This window comes from Oryzias latipes, chromosome 9, assembly GCF_053564925.1.
Source record: "Oryzias latipes strain Hd-rR chromosome 9, Olatipes_Hd-rR_3.1".
Lineage (NCBI taxonomy): Eukaryota > Metazoa > Chordata > Actinopteri > Beloniformes > Adrianichthyidae > Oryzias > Oryzias latipes.
The window spans coordinates 3,031,586-3,045,629 of NC_136245.1; the positions used below are offsets into that span (position 1 = coordinate 3,031,586).

The 14,044-nt window shown below is 48.9% G+C and overlaps 2 protein-coding genes across 2 annotated transcripts; one reads left to right on the forward strand and one right to left on the reverse strand.

Annotated features, from left to right (window-relative positions):
• Nucleotides 1-21: 21 nt before the first annotated feature.
• ak6 (adenylate kinase 6) lies at nucleotides 22-2,926 on the reverse strand. The gene is made up of 5 exons (XM_004072821.4): nucleotides 2,784-2,926; nucleotides 849-941; nucleotides 712-770; nucleotides 495-640; nucleotides 22-408 (listed from the first exon to the last, which is right to left on the reverse strand). Exons 1-5 carry the CDS (start codon nucleotides 2,812-2,814, stop codon nucleotides 219-221), a joined length of 519 nt encoding a protein of 172 aa, XP_004072869.1. The 5' UTR covers nucleotides 2,815-2,926; the 3' UTR covers nucleotides 22-218.
• A 662-nt stretch (nucleotides 2,927-3,588) lies between these two features.
• Nucleotides 3,589-13,643, forward strand: rad17 (RAD17 checkpoint clamp loader component). Its single transcript, XM_011479690.4, has 16 exons — nucleotides 3,589-3,781; nucleotides 4,811-4,999; nucleotides 5,220-5,288; nucleotides 5,451-5,589; nucleotides 7,380-7,519; nucleotides 7,809-7,861; nucleotides 8,517-8,642; nucleotides 10,231-10,300; nucleotides 10,378-10,489; nucleotides 10,570-10,764; nucleotides 11,157-11,242; nucleotides 11,386-11,532; nucleotides 11,608-11,736; nucleotides 11,931-12,051; nucleotides 12,296-12,353; nucleotides 12,751-13,643. The coding sequence occupies exons 1-16, from the start codon at nucleotides 3,740-3,742 to the stop codon at nucleotides 12,938-12,940; spliced, it is 1,866 nt and encodes a 621-aa protein (XP_011477992.1). The 5' UTR covers nucleotides 3,589-3,739; the 3' UTR covers nucleotides 12,941-13,643.
• Nucleotides 13,644-14,044: the final 401 nt, after the last annotated feature.

The following is a 14,044-nucleotide window of genomic DNA, read 5'->3' on the forward strand; positions in this document are numbered from 1 at the left end:
ACAGTCACAAACAGACGGAGCGGAGTTCTTCCAGTCCTTTATTATGTAACACGAGTCTGATGGACAACCCTGCTCCACACCGGCCTGAGGAGCTTCTGCTGCTGCTGAGACTCAACCGACTGAGCATGACGGCCTCATGAAGGGAAAGGTCCAAAGCAGAGGGCGTCCACCCCCTTCTCTAAAGTCTTTAACCACACGGATAAAACCCAGAGGTCAGTCTAGTTGTGGTCTTTTATCCACTGCTCCACCCACTGGCTCATCTGCTCCAGGTTCCTCTCCAGGTCCTCGGGACTGTTGCTGGGCAGCTGGTGGACGATGTCCTCGCTGTACGCCTCCATGGCCTCCTCCAAGATGGTCTGGAAGATCTCACACTGTACGTTGTCCTGCAGCTTCTTTCCCGTGTAACCCCTGAGGCGGCGGACAGCAAAATCTCAGAGACTCAAACCGACGTCTGGACTGTGATCAGAAGGTCAGAGGGGCGTGGCTCGGGTTACCTGGCCTCCAGCCGGTTGTACAGCTGGGTGTTGTCTGTCCGCAGGACAAAGACGATGTGGAACCAGCGCTCGGGGAACAGGTCACAGCCGTGGTAGTCCACGATCACACCGCCTTCCTCCATCTTATCCTCCAGCTCATCCACAACCTGCCGAATGTACCAACATAACCGTCTGCCAGGAGCAGCCACCCACACCCAAAAAAAACAAACGGACCCACCCTGTCTTCATCCAGGATGGGGCACTGGTAGTCTTCATCAAAGCCGTCATACAGCTGTCCTGTGGAGAACGTTGTTGGTGAAATTCTGCCCTTTAGGTACAGACGGTATTTTGGGAGGGGAGGGGGTCTGATCTCACCTTCCTGTGCCAGGTCCCCCACGTTCACGTAGGTCAGTCCAGTGCGACTGGAGAGCTCCTTCCCAAGAGTGGTCTTCCCCACACCGGGGGTTCCTGCAAACACACACTCCCTCAGCATCGCCCCGACACCAGAGAACTCTGGAGACCAACACGAGGATCTGGTCTGAGACCATCCAGCAGTTCTGCTGTTTTTACGTTTCACAGGAAACGCAACATCTTCTCAGCTAAACACAACCAGATTACGGATCCTGTGAAAAGCTCCCAGCCTCATAATTTGTTTCCATCTTTAAAAACATGAATTACCGCGATCCGTTTGCTGACGGACACCCCGGGTCTGCTCATGTGTCAGCAGTTTGGCGGTCAGCAGAGGTCGATCCCTTTTTCCACTTATGAACCATCATCAGTGTTTAGGCCTTTGACTGTAAATGAGAACTGGACTGAGTGACCCCCCCCCCCCCCACGTTCCAAACAGGAAGTACCTGCTGGTTCCAAGAAGCCAAGATCCCATAAACAAACATTTAGGCAGTCATTCTATTGGTCAGAACAGCAATTCTTGCTCTGAAACATGTTTTTTAAAATAGTTCCTGATAATTCTCTTTCTTCTGTCGTGCAAGTTATTCAAGTCGTAAACTGACCAATCAGATGCAATCAATCACGTGGCCCGCTTTCAAGTGGTAGGGGCGCGGACTCCCAAAAATATCACTCCTGTTTTGTGACGGTGGTTGCCATAGAAACGGGGACTGACTCTGACCAACCAGTGCTTACTGACGTATCGTGTAGCTCCAACATGGCAGCATCCAGGTGAAAAGAAAGATGGCGACTGAATAAACCTCATCGGCTTGGAGCCGGAAGAAACCTGTTCCTCTTGGGTCGACGTCACATTCACTCGTTCCAGTTCTCAGATACAGTCACTGTTTCAAGGCGATACGTTCAGCGATACAATAAAGGTGCGGCGTTTCCATACATTCCAGCGAGCATCAGAACCAAAATATACCGTGTACACATTTCAGTTGGATGGGTGTCACGCAGGAAACCCAGGGCAGACTTCACAAGTCCGGCCATGGTAATCTGACCTCTGTTGAAATAATGAAACCTCCAGTTATCTTGTCCTTGATGTTGTGAGATCTAAGCCGGGACTACAGCTTGTCCACGTTCAGTCCACCCCCTATGCAGTGAAGGCTGTTGCAGGTTATGGTCATACAGCTGACATCACACCAATCCTAGTTCCATCAGTCACAGCAATCATAGGCCGGTGGTGTGGGACAGAGTCCAGAGGGACAGAACCAGAGCGACCACAGCTACCAGAAGTGTCGTACTTTGAAGCCAGACGGGCTCCAGATGTGCTGATGGACTAACACACCTGCATACAGGTGAGGAGCACGCCATCTGCTGCTGCTGGACCACCGAGGTCACATGGAGACGACCTAATAAACTGAATAGACGGACACTTGATTTGACTTTATCACATCAATCATCTGGATATGAAGCGCATCACCCAGCCCTGTCTGAAGAAACACCAGGCTTCAGCATGAGACCTACCAACGTGATAGAGGAAGAATCTCATCACCACAATGTGATGAGGAGGGGATGATGATGAAGATGATCATCTTCCACCACACACATCTCTGTCCAGGTTCTGTTCAGTAAAGCTGACCTCAAGTGGTCCGCTGGTTAGTCCACTGAATGCAGGAGCACCAGCCTGTACAGGTCTGGGTCAAAGGTCACAGCAAACTTCAGGGATGCTTGTCTGTAGATGTTCTGGTTCGGTTTTTCTCCCGAACTGCTGGGCCATGATAATGAGGTCTAAACTAAGGCCAAGACACTCATGTTCATATGGCACCCACTGATCCCGACAAGACCAGAACCAAGCCCGAGAAAAACTGGATACGTTGATTTTGACGGTAGCGCCGGTTCGGAACCAGAGTTTGGGCTTACCAGTCAGCAGAATGTTTGGCCGCTTCGTCATCCTGTCCACGTGTCACGATGACGACAGAGCCCACCCGAACAACACAACAGCTTCTCCCAGTACCACGAGGTTTCGTTAAAGAAAGAATCCCAAACAAAAAACAGAGTTCTGCTCAGTAGAGGATCCAGGATGCGAATAACAAACACGAGGACCGCGCAGGGAGCCGCGTGCCTCTTATTTCTGCTTCTGATTGACTGTCAGCAATCAGCGGGCTGTGTTCTATTGCCCCCTAGTGGACGGAGTTCAGAATGACGCCGTGGAAGAAACCAGCTTTTTCTAAATCCATCCAGTATTTATTCAGGTTTAGCTGTAGACATTGTTGTTTTAAGAGTTTCTGCTTGCATGAAAATCTGTTTGCGTAAGGTTTTGTTTCCGAGGTTCTGTTTGTTTGAATTGTAATAGAATAGAATGGATAGAATAGAATAGAATATGTTCTCCTCATCATACAGAAGCACGAGTCATGCTCTTGATCAAGGGTCGATTAAGTAAAGAATAAAAAAGAAGAAGAAGCTACATCTGAAATACCCCAGTGGTCGATATAAAACCTTGAATATTTGTGTTTAAAAAGTGGGGATGACCACGTGACCTGGTGTTTGCCGCCTGCTGCCGCTCCGCGTCACTTTTACGTCAGAAACTAGCGATTTACGGCAGCTTCCTGTGTACGTTTCGAGGGGGTTGAACCGGAGTTTTTAAACTTTACCGAACAGGACCTGCCCCAACTCCCCACCCAGCTGTGGTCCACCAAAGCAAAGCGAACTTGGCCCAGAGCAAAGAGCAGACGCAGCGGGCCGAACCGGTCCGGGTTTGGTGTAGAATTTCTCTTAGTGAAACCTCTGCTTTTTGAGCGCGTGCGTGTTTTGCAGTCCTAGTGCTCTGTATCCTCTTCAAGCTGAGTCCGGTCCGGCTTGGACCGGAACCGGCACCCATGGATCCTTTACCCGAGGGGTCCAGAACCGCCGCGAGCTCGGTGAGTTCCCCTGTGTGACGTCATAAATAGTAGAAGAAGAGTTTTCAACCATCTAGGGTCGGAATCAATGGTTCCTTCCAGTTGGCTCAGCCGAGTTATTTGTGGACTCTGCATTTCTAAAGGGTTTGAGCAGTTTTTAAGAGAATGTCACATCTCCATCATCCCCTCCCTCCAAATCTCAAAGCCAGCATCCTCTCACAGAGGAGCATGGTGCCTTCATCACAGGGGTCCAGGACCCCCCTCTGCTCCTCAGAGGAGCATGGTGCCTTCATCACAGGGGTCCAGGACCCCCCTCTGCTCCTCAGAACCTGCTTTAGGACTTCAGTGATTCCGCTCTGGAAGCTGCAGATGAGTGGAGCGTGTCGTTGGTGATTAGGGTTGCGTCCTTTATGCAATCCAGTGCTGATCTCTCCATTGAAATTGGAAACAAGAAATATTTTATTTTAAAGTTGTTTGTTCACCTTTTGGCTTATTCCTCCGGGGGTTGCCATGGCGAATCAGCTTTCCCTGATCCACACAGGTGGTTTGGCAGAGATTTTAATGCCTGATGCCACGACCCTGCATTTTATCCAGGCTGGGGACCAGCACAGGGAGACCCTAGCGGCTACAGTCAGGCAGTAGGGCGAAGGGTCTTGCCTAGAGACCCACACTGGACGAAGCTCAAGGCGGCCCCTGGGAATCAAACCCGGGTCTCCCATGCCCCAGTCCTGCATACAGAACATCCAGCTGCTTAATTTTCTTTTAAAGTAATGTCTTGTTTTTTTATGCTAAAACTGCGTTTAATTGGTTCTTTTATTCATATAAACTCCACCTTTGTTCAGTTTTAACCACCAGTTTTATGAAAACTGATGTTCTCCACAAAATAAAAAGCTTTGGATGAAAACTTGTCCATAAATTGATATTTTACAGAGTAGAACTTTACTTGGAATCGAGTCATAAACCTGTGAACCTACATTTTGCAGTGAACCCCGCCCTCGGTGAGGTTCTGCAGAGGAGTTTGACCCGCGGTCGTTGTGGTTTCTCTCACAGGTGAAGCGCTGGGTCGACCCGTCCTTCAGTGAGCTGTCAGCACAAAGTTCTGATCCGTTTCTCTGGTCCAAAACGGACACGAAGAATCCGAAGAAAAGGAAAGGGGGGGCTTTCAGCTGTCAGCGGTTGGAGTCTGACCAGGGGGGCCAGGATGAGTCGTGGGTGGACAGGTATTCGCCGCAGTCACAGGTGAGCTTCGTCTGTGAGGAGCTAAGCGTCTGCAGCCTGCAGGGGGCGTGGTCAGGAAGCCTTTTCTTAGCGGGTTTGTGCGCAGTGTTTGGTTGAAGACACGCTCTGGCAGCCAGGCGTTGGGTGCATTTCCTCATCCTGTGTCACGCGTAGTTTCATGTGAAACCAGAACCCCGGTTCTGCGCGGGCCTTTCTGAGGACTCACTCTGTGTTTGTGCAGGCGGAACTGGCCGTCCACAAGAAGAAGGTGGAGGACGTGCAGACCTGGATGAACGCTCACAGGTCGAAGGTTAGTTGGGGCCAAACTTGCACCGGACCTGGGTGACCAACTGGAATCAGGGAGAACCTGGTCCAATGAGGCTGATCTTCACTTAAACAGGTCCTCCAATGGAGGGGCTGCTCCTGTTAGGCTGGAGAGAGAGAGGTCCAACCCTCTGGGGGTCTTTTGCAGGGCGGCATTCTGGTTCTGACTGGACCGTCTGGCAGTGGGAAGACGGCAACAGTCCGGGTTCTGAGTCAGGAGCTGGGCCTTAAAGTTCAGGAGTGGACCAACCCTTCAAATGTGGAACCGTACAGCAGCTGGCAGAACGGTAGGGATCTCCTGCAGAACCACACCTCCACACAGAGGAGCACCCATGAACGCGAGTCGGTCGGAGTCAAATCAGAATCAGTTTAGAGGGGATGAAAAAACAGATTTTAGATTAAAAGAAACTGTGAATTTTGAAAAATATCTATATTTTAAATTTAACCCTTGTGCTATCTTGTGGGGTCCAGATGACCCCACTCCCAACATGGGGTATTGAAAATCTGAAAAAAGTAGATTTAAAACTTAAATTAAAAAAAATCTAAACTTTTTAACCAATGTAAAATATAGTTAATAATAATTTCTGTTTTCTTAATTGAGATTCATTTCATGTGAGGGTGGGGCTTTATGCCCATTGGCTACCGGGACATGATTGACATTGGATGATAGAGGTCAGGGGGGCCTCATTTTCGCTCCAGAATGGCGTCGGTTGTTGGCCGTGTCATCCCTCGTCTCACATACCAAACTTTGACTGGAACACAGACTCTATCACCCGATGGTAATCACGAGCCAATGGGCTTAAAGCCCCGCCCCCACTTAAAATTAGGATCAAATACAAACTGAAAAAAAGAGGGACAGAAATGGGGGGGGGGGTCTATTCGGACGTCATTTAGAAAATACGTACGGCCAGCCATGACCTTTTTTTTGGACCCACAGGACGGGTTAGGGTCAGGATTGTGGTTGCAGTTAGAGTCAAACCACCAAATAGTTCCTGAGCTGTTTCTGCAGCTCAAACGACACATTTCACACACTGAGGAGCGTGGCACATTATGGGATTTTAACTTTCATTTTAAATGCATGCGGCCAGCAACAAAATACAACCCTGGAGGCACTTAAAATGCATGCGAGCAATGCAGCAGTGCGCGTCTTGGTTGTACGTATTACGTGTGAATTTCCAGCCCTTTTTGTGCTGGTCGCACAGAAATATGTGCAAATGACAAAGAAAAAATACAAAACAACCGCTGTTACAAATAAACATTATTTATTATTTGGTAGCAATTTAAGTCTATGGCCTTTTTTTTATTCAAGTTTCAAAATTTACTCATTTTTTTTAGATTTTCAACATTTTCTTTAAAATGTGTACATTTGAAGTTTAAAAACTTTCAAAGGTTATTTTTTATTGATTTACTTTGTCTATTTTTTACATTTACAATTTGGTTTTTCATTCACTTGAAGCTGAGCCGGATTTGTCTCTATAGAAATACAATGAACCATATGTGGTTCATGAACCTATAGAAAAACATGAACCACTTTTAGTTCATAAACCACATATGGTGATTCATATGTGGTTCATTTCAGGGCTGAAATGCAGCCAGAGTGAGTGCATCAACTGCATCAGCTTCATCTAAAACATGTCTGGAAAATCCTTTTGCAGGGTCGTAACCCTGTAACACCGTTTTACCACAACAGAATCAAAACATACAACTTCCATAACATTTTGACACAATAGCAGATCCACTGTTAAAACCTCCTTCTGGTCTAGTCTGTGTTGTAAAGGAGTAACGAGTTTCGACCACTTTTGCATCATGAACGGCTATTTTCTGTTACTCTGTTTTAAGAACTGATAAAATGAGACAAAAAGGTCAACTTGTTTCACTGTGGGCCACATTTTTACTGAATAGTGAATTTAAGTTGTGACGGTTGGTATAAATGCCAACAGTAACATTCACCCAAAATGTAACTTGTGATGGTATAAATAAAAGTGAAAAAACATTCCCAGCTTCACACAATTGCTAAAACAGAAAGAGTGATAGGAATGTGTGGACCTGGCCCATCCTTCATCCTCTTCCTCATCAGCTGACTGGAGGATCGATGGGCTTACCTACAGCTCCCAGGTGACGCAGTTCAGGGAGTTCCTGCTTCGAGCCTACAAGTACGGCTGCCTGAGCATGGCGGGAGATGGAGGAGCTGCAGGCAAGAAGCTCATCCTGGTGGAGGTACGCTGCGTTGTTGCCGCTTGACGGCTTTTCACGCCACAAACGCATGTTAGACGTGGGATTCAGAGAAATATTCTGACATTTCTACAGAAGACTGGGCTCTAGCATTGTCAAAGTCCTCCTGCTAACCCCTGAAGCTAGCTTTTAGCTCTGTTTAGACAAGAACAAAGAGGAAGAACAGGCTTAGTTAGACTGTTGTGAGCCGTCAGTGCCCCACCTTCTTGTTCCTGCCCATCATACTGTTTCTAAAGTGGGGGTCTAGGATTCTCACAGCCGCTTTTTTCTTCAGGATTTTCCCAACCAGTTCTCCCGGCAGCCTAGCAGTCTGCACGATCTCCTGAGGTAAGATCTGCACCGGCGCCGCTCTGCGCTTCCTCTCTGCTCCATCAGGAACCCTCATCTTGAAGTCCATACTGTGATTGTTGCTGCATGGCTGTGAAACTGCACTGCTGCACAGACCTGCAGCTCCTTTTGTTGTTTCTCTACAGCCACCGACTGAGCAGGAAAAGAAAAAGTGTCTTAACACTCGGAAAGTCCAGCGTCTTTGAAATATTTGGGCTGGAAAACTGAATTAGATCACTGGATGACAAAAAAAAAAGATGCATCCTATTATGTAATAGTCTGTATGAGTGAGTTTAGTTGACAAGAATTGGAATTTGTGTTGTCATACAGAACAGAGTTTTTTCTTTATCCTGTTCATTCAATGGCCCATCATCCATGTCTGCAAAGGTTGCAGTGGTTTAGATAAATGTAAAAAATCTGAATGTTGTTTTATGTAATAAAAATGACCAGAGCTTCAAACTGCTCTGACTTCCTTTCGGTCAGCAGAGACACTGTGTAAATCAACGTTTGGATTGCAACTTTGCAGGAAAAATGGAACCCAAGTGGATCCGTTGTTGTCTGCATCTGAACCAAAATATAAAATGATGCTTTCAGGAAAAGGAGGGCTGCTGTTTCTCTGCCTTCTTCTCCTGAACCTTCTCACACTTGTCTGCAGGCGCTTTGTCAGGATCGCCCGCTGCCCCCTGGTGTTCGTCGTGTCGGAGTCAGTAAGTGGAGACGGCAGCGTACGCTCGCTTTTCCCCAGAGAGATCCAGGAGGAGCTGCACATCAACTGCATCAGGTTCAAACCACAAACAAGGAACTGCAGACGTTTGCCTCATTCCTGCTGCGTAGACAGATCTGCAGACGGACAGATCTGCAGACAGACAGACCTGCAGACGGACAGACCTGCAGACGGACAGACCTGCAGACGGACAGACCTGCAGACGGACAGACCTGCAGACGGACAGACCTGCAGACGGACAGGCCTGCAGACAGACAGGCCTGCAGACGGACAGACCTGCAGACAGATAGATGTGCAGACGGACAGACCTGCAGACAGACAGATGTGCAGACGGACAGAACTGCAGACAGACAGATGTGCAGACGGACAGAACTGCAGACAGACAGACCTGCAGACAGATAGACCTGCAGATGGACAGACCTGCAGACAGACAGATGTGCAGACAGACAGACCTGCAGACAGACAGACCTGCAGACGGACAGACCTGCAGACAGACAGGCCTGCAGACGGACAGACCTGCAGACAGATAGATGTGCAGACGGACAGACCTGCAGACAGACAGATGTGCAGACGGACAGAACTGCAGACAGACAGATGTGCAGACGGACAGAACTGCAGACAGACAGACCTGCAGACAGATAGACCTGCAGATGGACAGACCTGCAGACAGACAGATGTGCAGACAGACAGACGTGCAGACGGACAGACCTGCAGACAGATAGACCTGCAGATGGACAGACCTGCAGACAGATAGATGTGCAGACAGACAGATCTGCAGACAGATAGACGTGCAGACAGACAGATCTGCAGACAGATACGGTAGATCTGCAGCTAGACAGACCTGCAGACAGACAGATGTGCAGACAGACAGACGTGCAGATGGACAGACCTGCAGACAGATAGACCTGCAGACGGTCCTGCAGACAGGCAGATCTGCAGACAGATAGACATGCAGTCAGACAGATGTGCAGACAGACAGACGTGCAGATGGACAGACCTGCAGACAGATAGATGTGCAGACAGACAGATCAGCAGACAGATAGACCTGCAGACGGTCCTGCAGACAGACAGATCTGCAGACAGATAGACATGCAGTCAGACAGATCTGCAGACAGATAGACCTGCAGACAGACCTGCAGACAGACAGATCTGCAGACAGATAGACGTGCAGACAGACAGATCAGCAGACAGATAGACCTGCAGACGGTCCTGCAGACAGACAGATCTGCAGACAGACAGATCTGCAGACGGTCCTGCAGACAGACAGATCTGCAGACAGATAGACATGCAGTCAGACAGATCAGCAGACAGACAGATCTGCAGACAGATAGACGTGCAGACAGACAGATGTGCAGACAGACAGACCTGCAGACAGACAGATCTGCAGACAGATACGGTAGATCTGCAGATAGGCAGACAGACAGATCTAAATCTGAGAACGATTCTGTCTCTCATGACGACATGAGAGACAGAAAAACCTTTGACAGTCTGATAGGCAGGAAGATTGTGACGGAGAATTTCAAAAATGAGAAACTTTGAGTTTTCTGTAGTCCGTAAAAAAAAACAGCTGAGATTCTGATGGATCTGGAAATGCAGAATGCTGAAGATGTGGAAGTACTGACTGGTTTTTGTCGTCTTGCTGCAGCTTTAACCCCGTGGCTCCCACCTCCATGATGAAGGTCCTGGGTAGCATTTCAGCCCAAGAGGCGGTCAAGGTGAGCGGTTTGTAAGTGATGGACCGCGTTGAGGGCAGCTGTCCTTCATCGTTTCATCTCCTTGTTCTTTGGAGCAGAGCGGTGGCAGGACGAGCGTCCCGGGCCAAGCGGAGCTGGAGGCGCTGTGCTCAGGAAGCGCCGGTGACATCCGCAGTGCCATCAACAGTCTGCAGTTCTTATGCCTGCTAGGTGAAGGCAGCCACAAGCACACGTGACAAACAGAAGAAGGACCTTCCTTCTGGACTGACGTCCTTTCTGTGACCTTTCAGGCTCCTCTGGGAACTCAGGTGTGTCCAGAACCAAGAAAGACAGACCTGCATCAGGTAGAAGAGGAGCCTCCAGAAGCAACCAGAAGACCAAGAAGACAAAGACTGTGAAGGATCAGGAGGAGGAGCGAGCCATTGGAGGGAAAGATGCAGCTCTGTTCCTGTTCAGAGCGCTGGGCAAAATCCTGCACTGCAAACGTGAGTCCAGACCCGCTTCAGCCTGGTTCTGTACCGCCCCCGTAGATTCAGCTGGGCTGAAACGTTCAAATCCTGAAGGACATATTATGTTAGGAGCTAACTTCTTCTGAAAAAGAGAGAGAGAGATCAGAGAGAGTTTCAAACTCCGTCCAGCTGCTCCTGTTTGTGTTCAGATCAGGATGAGCAGAACTTTTGTCTGGGAGGGGCTGTTAGCAGATCCCCTCGCCTGTTTCACCACAACTTCCCCCAGCTATTCCAGGTAGCTGTGGTTCCTCCAAAGGGACGGATCTAAATCGCATTTAAATCCAACCTGTAGGCAGCAGGGTCAGCTGAACCACCCCGGCCTCATCTTTCCTTCATAATAAATGTTGAACCTCTGATGTCATCCACAGGAGGCGGGCACACGGAGGTTCCCAGCCCCGCCTTACCGCCTCACCTGCTGCATCACTGCAGAGAAGATCTGCTGGTGGAGCCAGAGGTAACACGACCATGAAGATGTATCAACAGTGTTGCTATGGCGATGGTGGAATTGTTGCTGGTGGTCACAGTCATGTTGATGATGATGATGGTGGTGATGGTGGTGATGGTGGATGTTCCCAGCTGGTCTGTTTCCTGTTCCAGGTGGTTGTTGAGCGCTCGCACGTGTCTGCAGAGATGTTCAACCTCTACCTGCACCAAAACTACCTGGACTTCTTCTCGGAGGTGGAGGACGTGGAGAGAGCCAGCGAGTACCTATCTGATGCCGACCTGCTTGCTGCCGATTGGACGGTCAGTCTTTAACGACAGGCTCCCATGATCGTGTCTGTTTGTGGAGCTCATGTAGTTTGGGTTTTCAACCTGCAGAACCGCATCATCCTGAGGGATTACAGTTCTTCAGTGGCCGTCAGAGGGATCCTGCACTCAAACTCCCACCAGGTCTCTGTGGGATTTAGACCACTGCACAAACCTGCCTGGCTACAGGTCAGCACCAAGGTGAGTCCGGCCAGCTGCAGGGGTTAAGAATTTAACAGTGAGTGACATGAAACTCTATCTGGGTTCTGTAATTCTGCTTCTGTTGTGGTAAGGCATCATAAACCTTGAGGCTCTGTCGGTTCTCCGTGTTCTGGTGGTTTCTGGGGAGTTTTTTTCCGGCTGACAGGTGATGAAGCCCCCGCTGTGTCTTGCAGCATCGTGAAAACTGCCTGGCAGCTCGCCATCTCTTCAGAGACTTCTGTCTTCCCGCAGCCTGCCTGCAGGTGGAGCTGCTGCCCTACCTGGCGAAGCTGACCAACCCCATGAGGAACCACAGTAAGAGCACACACACAGACTCTGCAGGTCCAGGCTCTGCTGAACCAGATCCATGTGGTCCCAGCTTTTCTGGCTCTGGCCTGGAACCTTCTAAATCAGAGCAGCTTGATGAACGTCCTCAGACACGGCCGAGTCCAGAGGTGGATCTGTTGTGGAGAGGCTTCACCTGCTCGTTCTGTGGGTTTGACTTAAGGAATGTGGCCTTCATCACGTCAGTAACACAAACTCTTCATCTGTCTCTCAGCACAGATCACCTTCATCCAGGAAGTGGGTCAGATGTCACTGAGGAAACACCCTTCCAGGTACAACACCCCACCTTTTCCCTCACTGATCCTCTCCAGAACCTGTGGGATGACGGTGAACGGCACTTAGACCGTTCTGAATAACAGACACTGAAATCTGAGGAGCGGGGAGGGCGGAGCCTATGCACATTTAACACAGACGAGGGTTCCAGATGTTTCTGCAGCTACAGGAGACTCCCGTCCACATCCTGCACATCGTCCACTTCTCTGTTCTGCATCTATGATGAAGCTCCGCCCACATGGACCTGAACTGTGTTTCAGTTTGTCTCATTGAGGTCTTCAGGGTTTGACTTGTGGTTAAACCATCATCTGCTGGAACTGTGCGCCTTCCAGAGTTTCTCCATGTGGCTCTGATGCTTCCCCCCCCCCCCTCTCTTTGTCTCTGGTTTGTGTGCAGAGTGAAGTTAGAGACACTGACCGATAAGGAGACTGCCCCAGAAGAGGAAGAGGAGAAAGAGGACAGGGGTCTGGTAGAAGGTCAGGACCAGAGTGAGGAGGCTCTGACAGCCAGTCAGCCCAAACCAACCCTGAGCCGAGCTCTTCTGGAGGACGAGGAAGTGTCGATAGAAGAGTATTCTAGTGACTGACGGAGGACCTGCTGCTTTGGAGGACTGGTCATGACTGTGTTCAACGGATGGTTGGAACGAAGCAGCTGTGCTCCTCTTCAGGAGAACTGGCCCTGAGCAGCTGCTCTGTCAACGTTCGGCCGTTCGGTCTGGCTCGCTTCGATCACGTCAAGAATGGAAAACAGCTGATAGAAATGTTCTGCAATGTTCTTTCTTCCGCAGGTTTCTTCAGACGCTCCACTAGCTAGCAGCTCAGCAGTTCACCACATTGGTGTCTAGCCTGTAATTCCTGAGGAACTTAATGCTTCCTCAGACCTGTGGTTGTTCTGAAAGTTAATTAAAATGTTAGAAAACAGTTTGGACTTTCAGAACATCTCATTCTGTCAGGTTCTGCTCAGAAATCCATCCATCCTCAGACGAGGTGACGACTTTCCAGAACAGTTGAGAGAAATCTCTGCAGAGTCCATCTTTTTTTAGAGCAAAACCTTCCAGAAGGTTGAGGGAAGGAGCTGCAGTGTCGTCTTTGTCTTCTCCTGGAAGCTCTAGAGAACTCTATATAAAGGAAAGGGGACAACAGATCAGGAGGAAGGGGGGGTCGTATTTATAGGCGGGCAAAAATATATTTATCAGTCACAGATTCTTCAAGTTGTCCCACTTAAAAAGCTGAGTTTGGTCTGTAATGTTCATCAGAGAAAGCAAAAAATAAAGACTCCAGGAAACCCCATTGTGTGTTTGTTAAAGAATGAATATTTAATATAATAACTAAAGTTGACCTCAATACTTCATATAATGTAATTCTGGGAGGTAATGACAAAGGTCAAAGGTTATCTGGGTCAAAGGTTCTCACTGTAGAGCCGTGTCACACTCTTTAGCAAAAAGTCGTCCATTTAAGAGTACTACAAGTACACCTAGTCTACTAATATTTAGGCAGTGAATTTGAAGTTTAATTTTGGAGAAACATTGATGATGCTGTGCAAACAGGATTGTTGACGACTTTAAGCTCCATCTGTGCTCCTGCTTGTCCTGTTGGCCCCTCCATGATTTATTAAGTGTGTATGCAGGAACGGTCGTAACTGAGACAGCAGCCTAAATATTTGATCGAGGATCCAGTATCATCAGATGCTG

What these genes read in the sequence shown, in the direction of transcription:
- ak6 (XM_004072821.4), bottom strand. Translation starts at nt 2,814, where the DNA reads ATGACGAAGCGGCCAAACATTCTGCTGACTG. An exon ending in GCCAAACATTCTGCTGACTG is followed by an intron (nt 942 to 2,783) that starts GTAAGCCCAAAC and finishes GTGTGTTTGCAG; the next exon opens with GAACCCCCGGTGTGGGGAAG. An exon ending in TACAACCGGCTGGAGGCCAG is followed by an intron (nt 409 to 494) that starts GTAACCCGAGCC and finishes CCGCCGCCTCAG; the next exon opens with GGGTTACACGGGAAAGAAGC.
- rad17 (XM_011479690.4), top strand. Translation starts at nt 3,740, where the DNA reads ATGGATCCTTTACCCGAGGGGTCCAGAACCGCCGCGAGCTCG. An exon ending in AGTCTGCACGATCTCCTGAG is followed by an intron (nt 7,862 to 8,516) that starts GTAAGATCTGCA and finishes ACTTGTCTGCAG; the next exon opens with GCGCTTTGTCAGGATCGCCC. An exon ending in CAACCCCATGAGGAACCACA is followed by an intron (nt 12,052 to 12,295) that starts GTAAGAGCACAC and finishes TCTGTCTCTCAG; the next exon opens with CACAGATCACCTTCATCCAG.